The sequence below is a fragment of the Globicephala melas genome, chromosome 21, assembly GCF_963455315.2.
Source record: "Globicephala melas chromosome 21, mGloMel1.2, whole genome shotgun sequence".
In the NCBI taxonomy this organism is placed as follows: Eukaryota; Metazoa; Chordata; class Mammalia; order Artiodactyla; family Delphinidae; genus Globicephala; species Globicephala melas.
The window spans coordinates 10294104-10308565 of record NC_083334.1 but is presented as its reverse complement, the minus strand read 5'-3'; the positions used below and the strand labels follow the sequence as shown (position 1 = coordinate 10308565).

The 14462-nt window shown below is 45.9% G+C and overlaps 1 protein-coding gene across 4 annotated transcripts in view; it reads left to right on the top strand.

Annotated features, from left to right (window-relative positions):
* Positions 1-14462, top strand: part of MYOM2 (myomesin 2) — a 94252-nt gene that overhangs the window by 66905 nt on the left and 12885 nt on the right. For all 4 annotated transcript variants that reach the window (XM_060291635.1, XM_060291634.1, XM_030830234.2 and 1 more), the window contains 7 exons: positions 557-693; positions 4843-4987; positions 5107-5166; positions 6530-6597; positions 12384-12497; positions 12687-12774; positions 13297-13335. In XM_060291635.1, the coding sequence (XP_060147618.1) occupies positions 557-693; positions 4843-4987; positions 5107-5166; positions 6530-6597; positions 12384-12497; positions 12687-12774; positions 13297-13335 (651 nt within the window). The remainder of the gene's footprint in view (positions 1-556; positions 694-4842; positions 4988-5106; positions 5167-6529; positions 6598-12383; positions 12498-12686; positions 12775-13296; positions 13336-14462) is intronic.

The window sequence follows — 14462 nt, the reverse complement described above, 5'->3', positions numbered from 1 at the left end:
TAAGTGAGCCTGGAGCTCAGAGCAGGATTGCGCTGTGGGAAGGCATGTTCGTTACCGCGTGCAGCTCTGGAAGGGACGCTCGGGGGAGAGGATGGCCTCGTTTTGTGCGCCAGCTTTTACACGCTTGTCAACAATTCGCTCAAAACAAGTATTAGCTAATATTGTAACGTGTAGCAATTTTCATTGCATGCAGTGTTTTGGATTTCGGGTTGAGCGTGGCTGTTTAATCCAAGTGAGAATTGTATCAAATGGGATCTTCAGTTATTGGATTACATTGAATTCAGAAAGAATATATCCATCTGTGGTCACCGGGCCCATCAGGAAAGCAGACCGTGCATGTGCAAGGCTTCACGGGGCATGGAGGCTTTGAATGCAGCGCCAGGCCAACTAGAGTCTCATTTCTTTGTTTTGGTTTTCATAATCCAGTTCAATACTCCGGGGTTTCACATTCTCCAAAAATTTAATAACGAGGATTGATATTTTCCTATAGTGCACAGCTATTCCTTCTCACAAGGATTCACGCATTATTGACTCGTGATCTCTTTTCTCCCTGTAGCAATTCCTCTGAAGTCAGAATTAGCTTATGAGATTTTTGATAAGGGCCAGGTCCGCTTCTGGCTGCAGGCTGAGCACTTATCACCAGACGCCAGCTACCGCTTTATCATTAATGACAGAGAAGTCAGCGACAGCGAGGTGAGTTCATGTGTGCGTGGCCTCTGGCTTTGGAGATGGCCAGGTATTACTTGGGAAGGTCAGTTCCTGAAAGTCAGTATTCTGGGTCTGTCTTCATCCCTTTTCGAGCTGTAGAAGTTGGGGCCTAGAAGGCTGACAACATGAATGAGAGGTGGTTGATTCTTGCAATGTACAGAGATTTGGTCTCGGTTAGGTGAGAGATCAGGAGGCCTTTAAATCCAAGCCTGTTGGAATTAAAAAATGAGCAACTACGTTTAGAGACCTGGTCTTATGAAAAGGTTCAGGTTACATGGGGCGGCGGTTATCCTCAGTGGATCAGTTTATTCCCTCTTGATGACAGTTTTGAAGGGGTATATTTTTGCCCTGGTGTGAGCAATGCCTCCCTAGGCCCCCCTCCCACTGAGAGCTGCCCATGGAAGGCGTCGGCTGGGAAATTAGTTTCTGCACCTTCCCTGAGCTTTTAGGCTGCCCCCTTGGCCTGAGCAGAGAAGAATGTGTAGGATGCTGTGATACAGACACTTTGCCCTTCTTCTACTTTTAATTGTGTAGAATGAAGCTGACAGATATTACAAGATATATTACATTACATTTATACATTATTACATTATATTACATTATTACATTATATATTATATTACATTATATTATATATATTATATATAATATATTACTATATAATATATAGTAATATATTATATTACAAGATATATTACAGATATTTTGCCTGTGGCACATTGTGTCTCCATATATGTCCTCTTGTCTAATTATTACAGCACAACTGGGAACCCAGTTAAAAGATGACCTGTTTGATGGAGCCTTTCTTTGTTGTTCAGTGGTGCCCTTGGGGTCTCTCACATCCCACCATCTTTACCCCCTCCGCTCTCTTTTTCCTTGATACCCAATGCATCGTGTCTATTTAGCTATCCCACTGAGTCCTCAGTGCCTCAGCGGTGTGTCTGCTGCACGGGTATTAACGGGATGGTTGAGATGTAGGGATTGCTCATGCCAGGTGCGCGGCCCACTCACTCTCCCTCTGAGCTGGGCACCTCATCCCTAGTCTGGCCTCCGTGTCTGATGGGTTTTTAGTAAAGCTTGGTTAGACGAACGTCCCTCGGGCAGAAATCGTGTATGGAGAAAGGTTACGCGAGTTTTCTTATCCAGTCCATCTTCCCCATGAGAATGATGGCATCCTTGGAGAACTGTACAAATTGGGGAGTTGGCTAGTAAGTAGAAAGCATGCAGTTTCCTCCTGGCTGCAAAAAAAGCCCACAGTATGGATACTGTGTATGGAAGAGCATCGCATGATCAAGGTAATTGGAGACATTTTCTTTGAGCAGAGATCATGCTACGGAATGCAATGGAATTTAGTGTAATTGCACTTTATTTGTAGAACATCTTTTGATTAACATCCCTACCTGCTGTGGAGAGCTTGCCTTAAATACGGATGTCTTTGCTACCCGGCTCATCGTTTGGAATACGGCTGTACTATTTCCTTCCTTAATTAGCAATCCACAGGTGACTTTTCCATGTGGAGACTGATGCTGTTTTGTGAAAGTCACATAATAGCCTGTGTTTATGGCCCCCATAAAATCATTGAACATCATCTCGCCGCATAACGGCAATCGCTAGAAGCCTGATTCTTTTCTCAAACCTGCCCAGAGCCTGCGGTGCAGAAGCTGAGAAAATGGAGAAGGCTCTGGATTGAGCGTGGTTCCTTCTCACTTCTCAGACCTAATCAGAGCAGGTTCCTAGAGGCCTCTACTCACAGATGTTTGATGGGGGCGAGCGTCTTACAGACCCAGAGCAGCACCGTTGTCTGATCAACTTGAAATTCGCTCCCCGTATTCAAAAGCAAATACTCAAAACTGCAAAGAAACTCAAGGACCCCGGCGAGGTACACCTGCTGCAGCCCTCAGACTGCTGTTCCTTGCCAGCCCCCAAGAACTACCGGAGTCTCCGGGGAGGGAGCAGTGTCCTGCTGCCGTAATCCGGAGGCTTCCTGTAATCGGTACCGCCTCCTGAAATGGCCTCTCTCTCAAAATGTAATCTGAGCTCATGTCTTCTCGTTCATTGCTCTCTCTCACTTTATATACCCCAAGTTCCCATCGAGAAAAAAAATCTAAGCGATGTTGTACAAGTACACAGTGTATGCTTTACTTACTTGAAACAATATTGGAGTTTCCGATTTCCAGGTGATTTTTTTATGTTTCCTGGAAGTCAGGGCCTGTGGGCAGGGGTGAGCTTTATTCACTTAAAACCTGAAAGTCATATTTGATCAAACAGAACCTCAGGCATCACGTTAACCCTTGGGACCTCAGACACTCATCTTCCTTTCCCCGTGGACGGCAGCTTATAGTCTGCAGATAGTTTTTGATTGTCCGCCGTAGCCTAGAAAAATGAGCTGTAAACTTGCCTTCCTGGAGCTTATCCCAGAGTTGAAGAAATACAGCTTCAATCAGAGAATGATATAGAAAAAATACAGAATGAAGAGCGTGTTAAAACAGTACAGCGAGCACCGATTCAGAGAAGGCGGGGGTGTGGAGAGGCTGGAGTAGTTAGGGGAGATTTCAAGAGCAGTGGATTCCTGGGTTCTCCTTCGGAGGAGGAACGCAGAAAATGGGCCCCGGAACAGGTGGGCCCTGCAGCTTGCACACGCGAGAGCTAGCAAGGTGGGGGACCGGGGGGCGAGGAGGGTGGGCTGACCAGGGGAGTGGCCACAGGGCATCTTGGAAATACACTTGGATTAAACGGAAGGGGTCAGACAGCAGAGGTGCCGCTTCCAATGTCAGGCAGGAGGGTTTAGAAACGATGCCCGACGCTGAGGGAAACGGGCTTAGGGATGTCGAACAAAGGTGCTATTTTGCTAATATCCATCTTCTCAGCTCTCTTGTGACACTGGCATTTGGAATCCAAAATATAAATGTCACCTGAAAGAGAAAGAAGAGCACTGTGAAAATAAATACACACGATGTGTCAGAAAAAGGCCGATCTCCCACATTTTCTGTTAGTTACCCGCAGATAGGAGTTCTTTGTGATAGTCTCATCAAGGTAAGGGCTGTAGGAGGAGTGCAGGCTCTCGGGGCGAGGAGTGGCCTTTCCTCCCTCTCGTCCTGTTTGTTGGCTGCTGACCACAGGTTACTGGCAATGACTCGCTCATCTCACCCCACAGCCCCACCTTCCTGGGACGGCTCATTACTCAGGCTGGGAAGCCTTTGCGTAAATCCCAGCTGGGCTCCTCTGGAAGGAAGCAGGAATGCCTGCAGGAAAGGTCACCAGCAAAGGTTGTCATGCTTTTGTTCATTCTGGGCGTAGCGTTGGGGGGGTCAAGGCCAGAGGAAGCAGCCCTTCTGTGGTGTTGTGAGTCGTGTTCCTGAGGGGAGCCCCGGTCCCTGTGCTGTCCTTGCCCTGAATGATGGCTGCATCGAAGACGAGTCATTCTTGGGATGTGCTCCTTCTGCCTCCCTGACCCCTGCTTGATTGCATTTATCGTATCCAAGGGTGGAATAACAAGACATGGTCCATTCGCAACCACACGTCATTCTCTGTAGCTCATCAGAAGCGATGAGAGCAGAGTCTGAGGCAGACGTGAGCTCTGGACGGGCGGCACCGGGAAAGGGTCCCCATTGGAGGCTGCCCGGATGGGGGATGCAGAGGCTGGGCACCTTCAACACTGGTGCTGGTGGCGGTATTGAGTGGGGGCGACCAGTCGTGATGCCCGTGTCCCCAGAGTCCCCACGACTGAAGCCCTCGTGGCTGTGGAGATGGTTGGTTGTTGCCTGTGGTTTTGTGATCGGACATGGCCAAGGGCACCCGTTCTCTTTCCCCCGTGTGCTGAGTTATCTCACATCAGGTGCACATTACCGAGGAGTGTGCAGAGTTTCTGCTGGGTTCTTCATGTGTAGGTCACTCCCCACGCAGACCTAGGGCTTCATCGCCGAATGTCCCTCGTTTGATCTTTGGTTCACCAAGAGGTCCCTCGTTTGCTCTTTGGTTCACCGAGAGGTTCAGTGGCTGAAATTTCTTTTTGTGTGTTTTTTGGGCACCATGATCCCTTAAGATACAATAGTTGATGCAACCGTTAGGTGCTAGCGAGAAAACTGGAGGGAGGAATTTCACGGTGGAATTCTCCCCTTCCTTCTGTGCTCCCAGACACACAGAATCAAGTGTGACAAGTCAACTGGCCTTATCGAGATGGTGATGGATCAGTTTACCATCAAAAACGAAGGCACCTACACTGTGCAGATTCACGACGGAAAAGCCAAAAGTCAGTCTTCTCTGGTTCTCATCGGAGACGGTATGCTGCATGGAAGGTCTTCATGTGTCTGTAAAGGAAAATTCAAAGCGAATTCTTTCAACCAGAGAGAAGCAAATGTATTTCATTTCTATTTGTTTCCCTTCAAATATTGGATTTAGCATTCAAGGCTGTCCTAGAAGAGGCTGAATTTCAAAGAAAGGAATTTCTCAGGAAACAAGGTAGGTGGTTGGCTGGCTTCCCCACCACTAGCACAAGACAAAGGTTTAGGATTTGAGCATTTGCTTGGAGCAGATCCTACTTAATGCCAAACGACTCTAACTTCGATTTTAAATGATCGAGAAGTCAGACCACTTCTTAGCTGTAGAAGTTTGGATTCTCTTCTGTTCTTTGACCTTTCCCTTTATTTCATCGGTATTTTCTCTTGCCTCTACCTTGAAAAGCCCTGGAATCTATTGTTGAGTGTTGGTATTTTCCTGCAGTCATAAGGAACGGGTGTCTCCATTACACGTCCAGATGGAGTCCAGTGATTGTGACAAAAAGGAATAAAGAATGGGGGTGGGTGAGTTCGGGGGATTATTAGGAGAAACGGAGAGAGGGCAGGAGACCCAGTTCCAATAGCCAGGAGCTTGTTATTTTACTTAAAAGTGTGTGAACTTTTCAACTTTTAGATGTTTTCACTTTAATTACAAACAATACTTTTTAAATATATCGTTTTAAAAATGCATATTAAAAATAAATAAATAAGTAAAAAATTAAAATGCATATTAACTAGAGACAAAGGAAAATGGATAAATTTGAGAAACTGAACTACAACCCAAGGGTTTATTTGAAAAATATTTTTTATATGGGATTTCTGTAGTTTTTGAAAAGAAGTTAGAATACAGCTTTTAAAATATAAAATGAGGACATTATTTTTATTGTTTTAAGTTATTTTTAGTAGTCAAAAATATTTATTTTACTCATTTCTACAATATGATTTTTTTCCTACAATATGATTCCTACAACTTTGTAGGATGTATTTATATGGAAGAAATCAATAAATACTTTCTAAAACTGCTTTGTATTTTTGTGTTGAATGTATTATTAGCATATGACTTCTGCATTTATATTAAGTAAAAATGATATTTTTGAAAGATATATAAATTAATCTTTGATTTCAAATGCTATATAAATACCATGTGTTGACATACTTGCTAGATCAAATGGCTTTTTCTTCATCTTACCTCAATTAGTTCTCCTATTTTAACGTTTTTTTATACCATGCTGTTGGATGTTGTTAGACACACGTCTTGAGAAAAAAATATAATATTTCATTATTCTTCCTGCTAAAGAGCAATAGCTATTAGACATCACCGAGAAGGAGAGATCAGACAGCATCACCCAGCTAGAAATAGAGATTTCAGTATCAGTATTGCACACACTGACTGCGGAGCCCTGAAAATTAGTTTTAGTAAATTATCTTGGTTTCAGACTGAACAGCTACTTTCTTCTGCCCAAAATGCATTTGTATGTGTGTGTGTAAATGTATATATGTATACATTTTTTTCCTTTATTTAAACTTCTTTCCCTTTTCCCCGCCAGGCCCTCATTTCGCTGAGTTTCTGCACTGGGATGTTACAGAAGATTGTGAAGTCCGGCTGGTCTGTAAGGTGAGGAATCGGTTCTAGCCAGAAGAGAGTGAGACTCCCATTCTCGTGACAGTGGAGACAGTCAGGGAGCAGCTACGTTCAGGTCACACTGGTGGTGAAGCGCAGGGGGTTGGATTAGGGGCGGGTGGTACTCAGACTTTCAGTCTCGTCTGTGGTCTCTGTCGACAGATTACAGGGGCAACGGAACGAAGATTCAAGTAGGTAGTTTATAAAATATTTATTTAAGATTTCAGTAAGTGAACATATGGGAAAGAATGCTATGGTGAAATGTATCTGGTAATTTCTGTGCTGCTCATATGATTTCTTTAGGAAATAAAAGGTATGTTTGGGGAATAAGATGCTCTTAAGTTTTTGTTGGAGCAATTCAGTCATAAAGTAAGCCTGAATCACTACTAACTATAAAAACCTGTATTTTGGGGAACAGACTTTAAGTTAACGAGCCCCTGCTGTATGGCTGTCTCTGTAGAAGAAGAGGCTGTGGGGAAAGCGCGATCGTGCATCATTTCTGTTCCCAAGCTACTCACAGACAAGAGAGGAAAACAAGCAGACAAGTCAGCAAAGCGGTGAATCCTGACCTGAGTGCGGGGGGATGACCGAGAAGGATACAGGTCGGCGAGGGTGGTCCTGAGCTGAGTGCGGGGGGATGACCGAGAAGGATACAGGTCGGCGAGGGTGGTCCTGAGCTGAGTGCGGGGGGATGACCGAGAAGGATACAGGTCGACGAGGGTGGAAACTGCTCCCACAGGCTGAACTGTGAAACAGCCGCATGGGAAACTAGGAGCCGCAGCATTAGAGGGTGAATTATGAGTCGGCCGCTGTGGAGAGCAGTATGGCAGCTCCTCAGAAGTAATGGGTGGAATTACGGTACGACCCAGCCTCAGATAGATACGTGTGCACCATGATGGTGGCCGCGCGATTCACAATAACCCAGTGTGGAGGTGGCCCAAGTGCCCATCGATGGATGGATAAACAAATGTGGTAAATTTGCGGACTGTCATTCAACCATTTAAAAAGGAAGGAAATCCTGTTACCTGCTGCAACACGGATGACCCTTGGGTGAAATAAGGCAGACCCGAAAGGACAGACCCTGTATGATTCCACATACGTGAGGTCCCTAGAGCAGTCAAACTCATAGACAGAGAGTAGGATGGAGGGGGCCAGGGGCTGAAGGATGGGGGTAGGGAGTCAGTGTTTAATGGGGACAGAGTATCAGGTTGGGAAGACGAGAAAGTTCTGGAGGTGGTCGGTGGTGATGGTTACACAGCAACGTGAATGTGCGTAGTGCCACAGAACTGTACACTTAAAAATGGTGAAGATGGTAAATTTTATGTCATCTGTATTTTACCACAATAAGAAATACATAAGGTTGGTAAGACAGTTGGGGGCTGGACCAGAGGGCATCCAGCAGGGCAGAGGTGGACTCTGGTCTGCAGACGGCGGGGAGCCTGCCTTTGGGGTTTTCAGGAGCGTGATGACTCTGGCTGTTTCTTAAGGCCGGAGGGGAGGCTGCCCAAGAGGCTCAATGAGAGATGGGAACTCAGACGAGCATAGTGGCCACGGGCACAGAGTAGGAGATACACTGGAAGACTGTTGGGGAGCTATGGTTCCAGCAGGAGTCGGTGAGTAATTGGATGTGAGCGAGGACAGTGTCTTGGACGATCTTAGGTCTCTGTCTTGGAGACCAGGTGGTGCTGTGATACTAACCGGCACTGCAGGGGCAGGACCAAGTCTGAGGATTTTGAGGATAAATTCAGCTTTGCAGGTACTTCGTTGGTTACGCCTGTAGCACAGGCGATATGGTATAACCAGTGCACCGTGAGCCTGGCCCTCACAGCAAGGTGAAGCTCTGCTGTGGAGGCTTATGAGGTAGCAGGACACGCGTGGCGGTGAGCACGACGCCCGTGGGGCAGGTTTGCTGAAGGGCAGCCTTTGGAGACAGAAAGATAACGGAAACTTGGAGAACTTTGGAAAATATCATATTGTCAGAGTAGAACAGGAGAGAAGGATTTTTAAGGGAATTACCGAGGGGAAGTTCTCAGAGAAGTGAGAGGAGAAACAAGAAGCGGCTTCATGGAATAAGGAAGGTGAGGAATTCAAGGAGTGAAGACCGCACAGCGGCGTCCTGAGTGAGGCGAGGGCTGACGCGGGGCCTGCCGCCTGTCCGGGTGGGCTGGTGGCCGGGGGCTGGGAGTCCGAACGGCGCTGGTTGATGGGATGGAAGATGGGTGGAGACTGAGCTGAGCCCATCACAGCCTGGGAGTCCCAGCGGGTCGTGGACGTGGGGGTCAAGTCCTTCTCTCCCCGCTGGCTGGATGGGGACATTCAATCATGTTTAGACGCTGAGTGGGAAAGCAGAAGACAAATCAAGGGTGAAGAATGGCCATCATCAAACAGACAAGAAATGACAAATGTTGGCAAAACTGTGGAGGAAAGGGAGCCCTCGTGCACTGTTGGTGGGAATGTAAATCGGTGCAGCCACTGTGGGAAAACAGTACAGAGGTTCTCAAAAGATTAAACATAGAGCTACCAGGGCTTCCCTGGTGGCGCAGTGGTTGAGAGTCCGCCTGCCGATGCAGGGGACGCGGGTTCGTGCCCCGGTCCGGGAAGATCCCACATGCCGCGGAGCGGCTGGGCCCGTGAGCTGTGGCCGCTGAGCCTGCGCGTCCGGAGCCCGTGCTCCGCAATGGGAGAGGCCACAACAGTGAGAGCCCTGCGTACCGCAAAAAAAAAAAAAAAAAAATAGAGCTACCCTACGATCCAGCGATCCCACCTCTGGGAGTCCATCTCAAGGAAGTGATGTCACTGTTGTGGAGAGACACCTGCACCATGTGTTCGTAGCAGCATTGCTCACAATGGCCAAGACGTAGACACAACCAAGGGTCTGCTGACGAATGAATGGCTAAAGAAGATGTCACACGCACACACACGCGCACACACACACACACACAGGAATATTATTCAGTCATAAAAAAGATGGACATTCTGTCATTTGTAACAATATGGATGGGTCTTGAGGGAAATAAGCTCAGTGAAGTAAGTCAGAGAAAGACAGACACGACATGATTTCACTTCTATGTGGAATCTAAAAAAAGCCAAACTCATAGAAGCAAAGAGACAAGTGGTGGTTGCTAAGGGGTGGGGGAGATGTTGGTCAAAGGGTACAAACTACCAGTTATGAAATGAGTAAGTTCTAGGGTCTCATGCCCAGCGTGGTGACTGTAGCTAATAACACTGTATTATATACTTGAAAGTTGCTGAGAGAGTGACCTTGCGTGTTCTCACCACTCACACATACACAGTGGTAACCATGTGAGGTGAAGGATGTGTTAACTAACCTCATTGTGGGAACCATTTTTGCAATATATACGTGTATCAAGTTGTGTACATCGTACACCTTAAACATACATGGTGGTAAATGTCAATTAAGGCAGCGGCTATGTTGTAGTCAGTTGGCCTTTTTTCTGACGAGGGTGTCCTGAGTACATGCTCACAATGGCGGTGGGACAGATAGGCTCCCCATGTGCTCTGACATGGTGTAGGCCCTCCTGTGAATATTTGATAATATTTTAAGTTCCCTGATCAAAGTGAGTCATAAGTCTTTGAACACAGCTATTGGAGAAACTGAATAACTATTGCTTGAGAGGTGAGTCTTTTGCAGTTTAACCCACCTAGCCTGCGTACTCATGTCCCATCACTCCTGGGGTTCCGTGAACCCTTCTTCCACATAGGTTTTTGCCTAATAATACTTTGGCAGGTGGTTATGGTTCTATTTACTTACATAACAAAACACATGGAGAAAAATCAATGTGTGGACGTATTCATCTTATAACTTTACAGAAAACCATCTTTTAAAAGAAAAGTTTAAGACAAGAGAAACCTCAGTCATGAACGGAAGGAGATCTGGGAGAGAGATTTCTCACACACCTCCAGTAAAGCTTTGGGGAGAGCGCCCTCAGACACTGTGAGAGTCGGGCAGGGCCCCGTGTCTCAGGAGTGATCGTGTTGTGACCTTTTCCTAGATACTTACGTGCACGTGAGGTGCGCGTATTGAAAAAGTGGTAGAGGACTTCCCTGGTGGCGCAGCGATTAGGAGTCTGCCTGCCAACGCAGGGGACACAGGTTTGAGCCCTGGTCCGAGAAGATCCTACATGCCGCGGAGCAACTAAGCCTGTGCACCACAACTACTGAAGCCCGCGCGCCACAACTACTGAGCCCGTGAACCACAACTACTGAGCCTGCGTGCCTAGAGCCCGTGCTCCGCAACAAGAGAAGCCACCACAATGAGAAGCCCACGCACCGCAACAAAGAGTAGCCCCCGCTCGCCGCAACTAGAGAAAGCCCTCGCACAGCAACGAAGACCCAACGCAGCCAAAAAGAAAGAGAGGGAGGGAGGGAGGGAGGGAGGAAGGAAGGAAGGAGGGAGGAAAATAGAAAAAGTGGTAGAGACATTGAAGAGAGTTCAGAGAAGCGACAAATGAGTTATTTGGGGACAGAAGACACCCCCCCTCACCCCCACCCGCACCCCGAGCTACAGGACAAATAAAGTAACTGAGGATATAGGTTTTAGAGAACAGAGGCTGAAGGTCATTGGAAAGGTTTTTATTTAGCACCCAAGGACCGACAGTGTAAATACCTTGGAAAATGAGAGTAAGAGGCAGCAGTGCTGAATTAAGGTGGGAGAGAGTCGGGGATTGGCTTGGCGTGGAAACGGACACAAGGGAGATTTTGAGGTGTTAGGACAAAGGACATCGTCTGCTGGAATTGCTTAGCTTCGCTTCATCCTGACTGTCACCACGTGGTCCTGGCTTCAGAAGGAAGAGCCTAGCTCCCAGACCAGCGGGAGACAGCCCTGCACTTACTCTGAAACATTTATGGGATTATTCTCCGTATCGGGCACGCTGCTGTGCCCCGTGTGCGAGTGCGAGTAGAACATTCCGGAGCCCTGCCGTCTGGGGATTGTCCCCCAGGGCTGTCACCAACGACAGCAACTGACGTAGCTGCTACGGGAAGTCTAAAATACGTTGCACTGCTACACTCTCGGAACTAATCACGTGCTCTCAATGTTGGTAATTTGTTTTTTGTCGCTGACATCTCTGTTGTTGAGTCTGTATGGGATGTGAATGCAGAATGGTCCGTGTCACACAATTCAGTGTGATCAGTACATTCCGCTCCAACAGAGCCAGAATTCTTCTTCTTTGTGGGACGTGTAGGTCAGAGCATGTGACTTGAGATCCTTACTCATCTTTGGAATTCTGCAAAGCTGAGTTTCGAGTTCAGGCTTATGGCAGAGATTGAATTTCGAGGAATTTTAGTAGCAGGAAAGTCCTCGTGCCCAGTGGGCTCGTTTTGTGTTAAAGTTTCTTTCCCCTGCGTCTGTGTGTCCGCAATGTCATGTTGCCAAAAAAGCAGTCACTCAACAGTTTTATAGGCCAATAATGATATTTTATATTATTTATAAATTTAAAATACACTGCTTACATCTTGTCTTTATTATTGACATCTCACATGAACCAAAAAACCTCGCACCGTCTAATTTCATGGGTTAGCATGAAGAAGAATCATTTGTTCTTCCGAATGGAACTGTCAGGGCTTAATTATTTTAGAAGCTGAAATTTAGAAATGTATTTGCTATTATTAGAACCGACAGCTTTCCCATGTGCATTTGTCTGAGACTGTCTATAAAAAAAATTGATTTTTTTTTAGGTCTGTGATTTCAAATCAGAGTAGACTTTTTTCTCATGAGCCACAGCGATTCACATACTCAACGTAAGATTCCTGTCTTGTAGGTTGCAAACACCAAGAAGGAAACCGTTTTCAAATGGCTAAAGGATGATGCTCTGTATGAACCGGAAAAGTTGCCTGATCTGGAGAAGGGGGTCTGTGAGCTGTTCCTACCAAAGGTACATTGTGTTAAAGAAAAGAGATAGAAACAAGATAAGAAAGTTCTCTCAAACAACCTGTGAATTCTGCATTATCTCCCAGTTTGCCTCCTAAATTTCCATGGTTTGCAAAGAGAACGTATCAGCCTGTATTACCTTTTGTATCATGGCGTCAGTTTTATGTACATATGGGATGTGTTTTATTTGCAGTTGTCAAAGAAGGACCATGGTGAATATAAGGCAACCTTGAAAGACGAGAGAGGTCAAGATGTGTCTGTCCTTGAGATAGCTGGCAAAGGTAGAATAAAACCTTCTTCCTTCTACTAAAAGGAAATCCACTTCGCCAGCAGGATGAACTGTGTGATAAAGGCACAGCGTCTGTATCCTTAGTACATATTGTTTCTTTAGCGGGGACACAGGAAGAGAAAACAGATTTGTACTTGAGTTGCATTCAAAGCTGTTTGAGTGTTTTAGAACAAGGTATGATATTACTCTGGGCTTCAATGAAATGCTGTCTTAGTTCACCTTCAGGAGCCAAGTTCTATCTTGTGACAAATGTATTAAAGTGATTGAAACAGTGATGAAGAGGTTCAGTTAAATGTATGGTCGGATTTATGTCGAGCAAAATGTTCCTTGTTTAAAAAGTGAATAGATTAGAAGGATTTATCGCCACACGTGAGCCCTTTATGGATAACTATTGCCATTTTAATGTTTCATTTTTCAAATGAACATCCTGATTCCCTGTATCAATTTAATTAAACATGAAAATGCTGCTGATAAAATTAGACACCGTAATGGTACGTTTCCTTCTTCCTTTCAGTGTACGAGGATATGATTTTGGCCATGAGTAGAGTCTGTGGTAAGTAAATGCCTTCTAACTTTCAAGTCATTTTGGTGCTAAAATTGCTATTTCCCGAGAAGGGCATTTTCCACAGCTAATGGAACCACAGTGCATCTCCTGTGGACAGGCCCCAGATTCAACGGCGGAACAGTTACCTGACCGCCTCGGTGATGCTTTTTAAGGGGGTTTTCGGCATTATATGCAGAATATGTTTTTCTTAAAAAAAGAAAAAAGAGAGACAAAACAAACTCAGTTTGGACTCCCTAATTAGCCGCTTCTTATAATTTGCCTTAGGTCAACTCCGATGATGCTTTGTCCATAATTGCTCTCAGCGTCTGCGTTACAAATGCTGAATAGCGATAATGAATTTTGAAGCCTCTGGTTTTGTGTCTGGTTTCATACATACTAAACCACTTTTTAGCTTTGCAGATAAATTCTTCCTCTCTATTTACCCTTCCATGGAAACTGTGAGAACAAAGATGTTGGTTATTAATTTGATAATAATAGCTTAAGGGCTTTCTGCTGATAATAAAATTTTACGGCTGTGGGCTTTCTAGAGGTGACCTAATTGATGTCATCAGATCAGGCAGCTAAGGCCCGGAGCAGTTAGGTGGCTTAACCACGGGGCTCTGGAAGCCGGTCAGGACCAGAAGCTCACATCTCTCCCAGGTCTGAGCTCAGCTGCTGCCCCGTAAGGTTTTTCGGTCATTCTTCTGGAAAACTTCTGACGTTTATTTTTTCATCACTCTCTCAAAACGTCCCCGTAAGATAGACTGTTCCTCTTTGCTTTTGCTTGTCACGTAGGTGACCACATTTTGAATGAGTTTTACTGCTGATGATTATTAATGGGCCGAATGCCACTCCATGGTGTACACGCCACTTTGCGCAGGTACATGAAGCCACTTGAAAGGCGGCTTCACGCTTATGCTCCATGGGATGACCTTGCATTAAAGCATCATGTGACCTGTAACATTGGTGATGCGAGTGGTCGTGGTGTCTTGAAAAGTGAAGGTACCAGTGAAGGGGACAGAGGTAGTTTCCTATTGTATTCTCGTGATCTTGGGTCCCAGATGCCCGAGCCTGGAAGGACCACGTGTGTCTTACTGAGAGTGTGGTGGGCAGAGAGAAGGCACGGGACACACGGC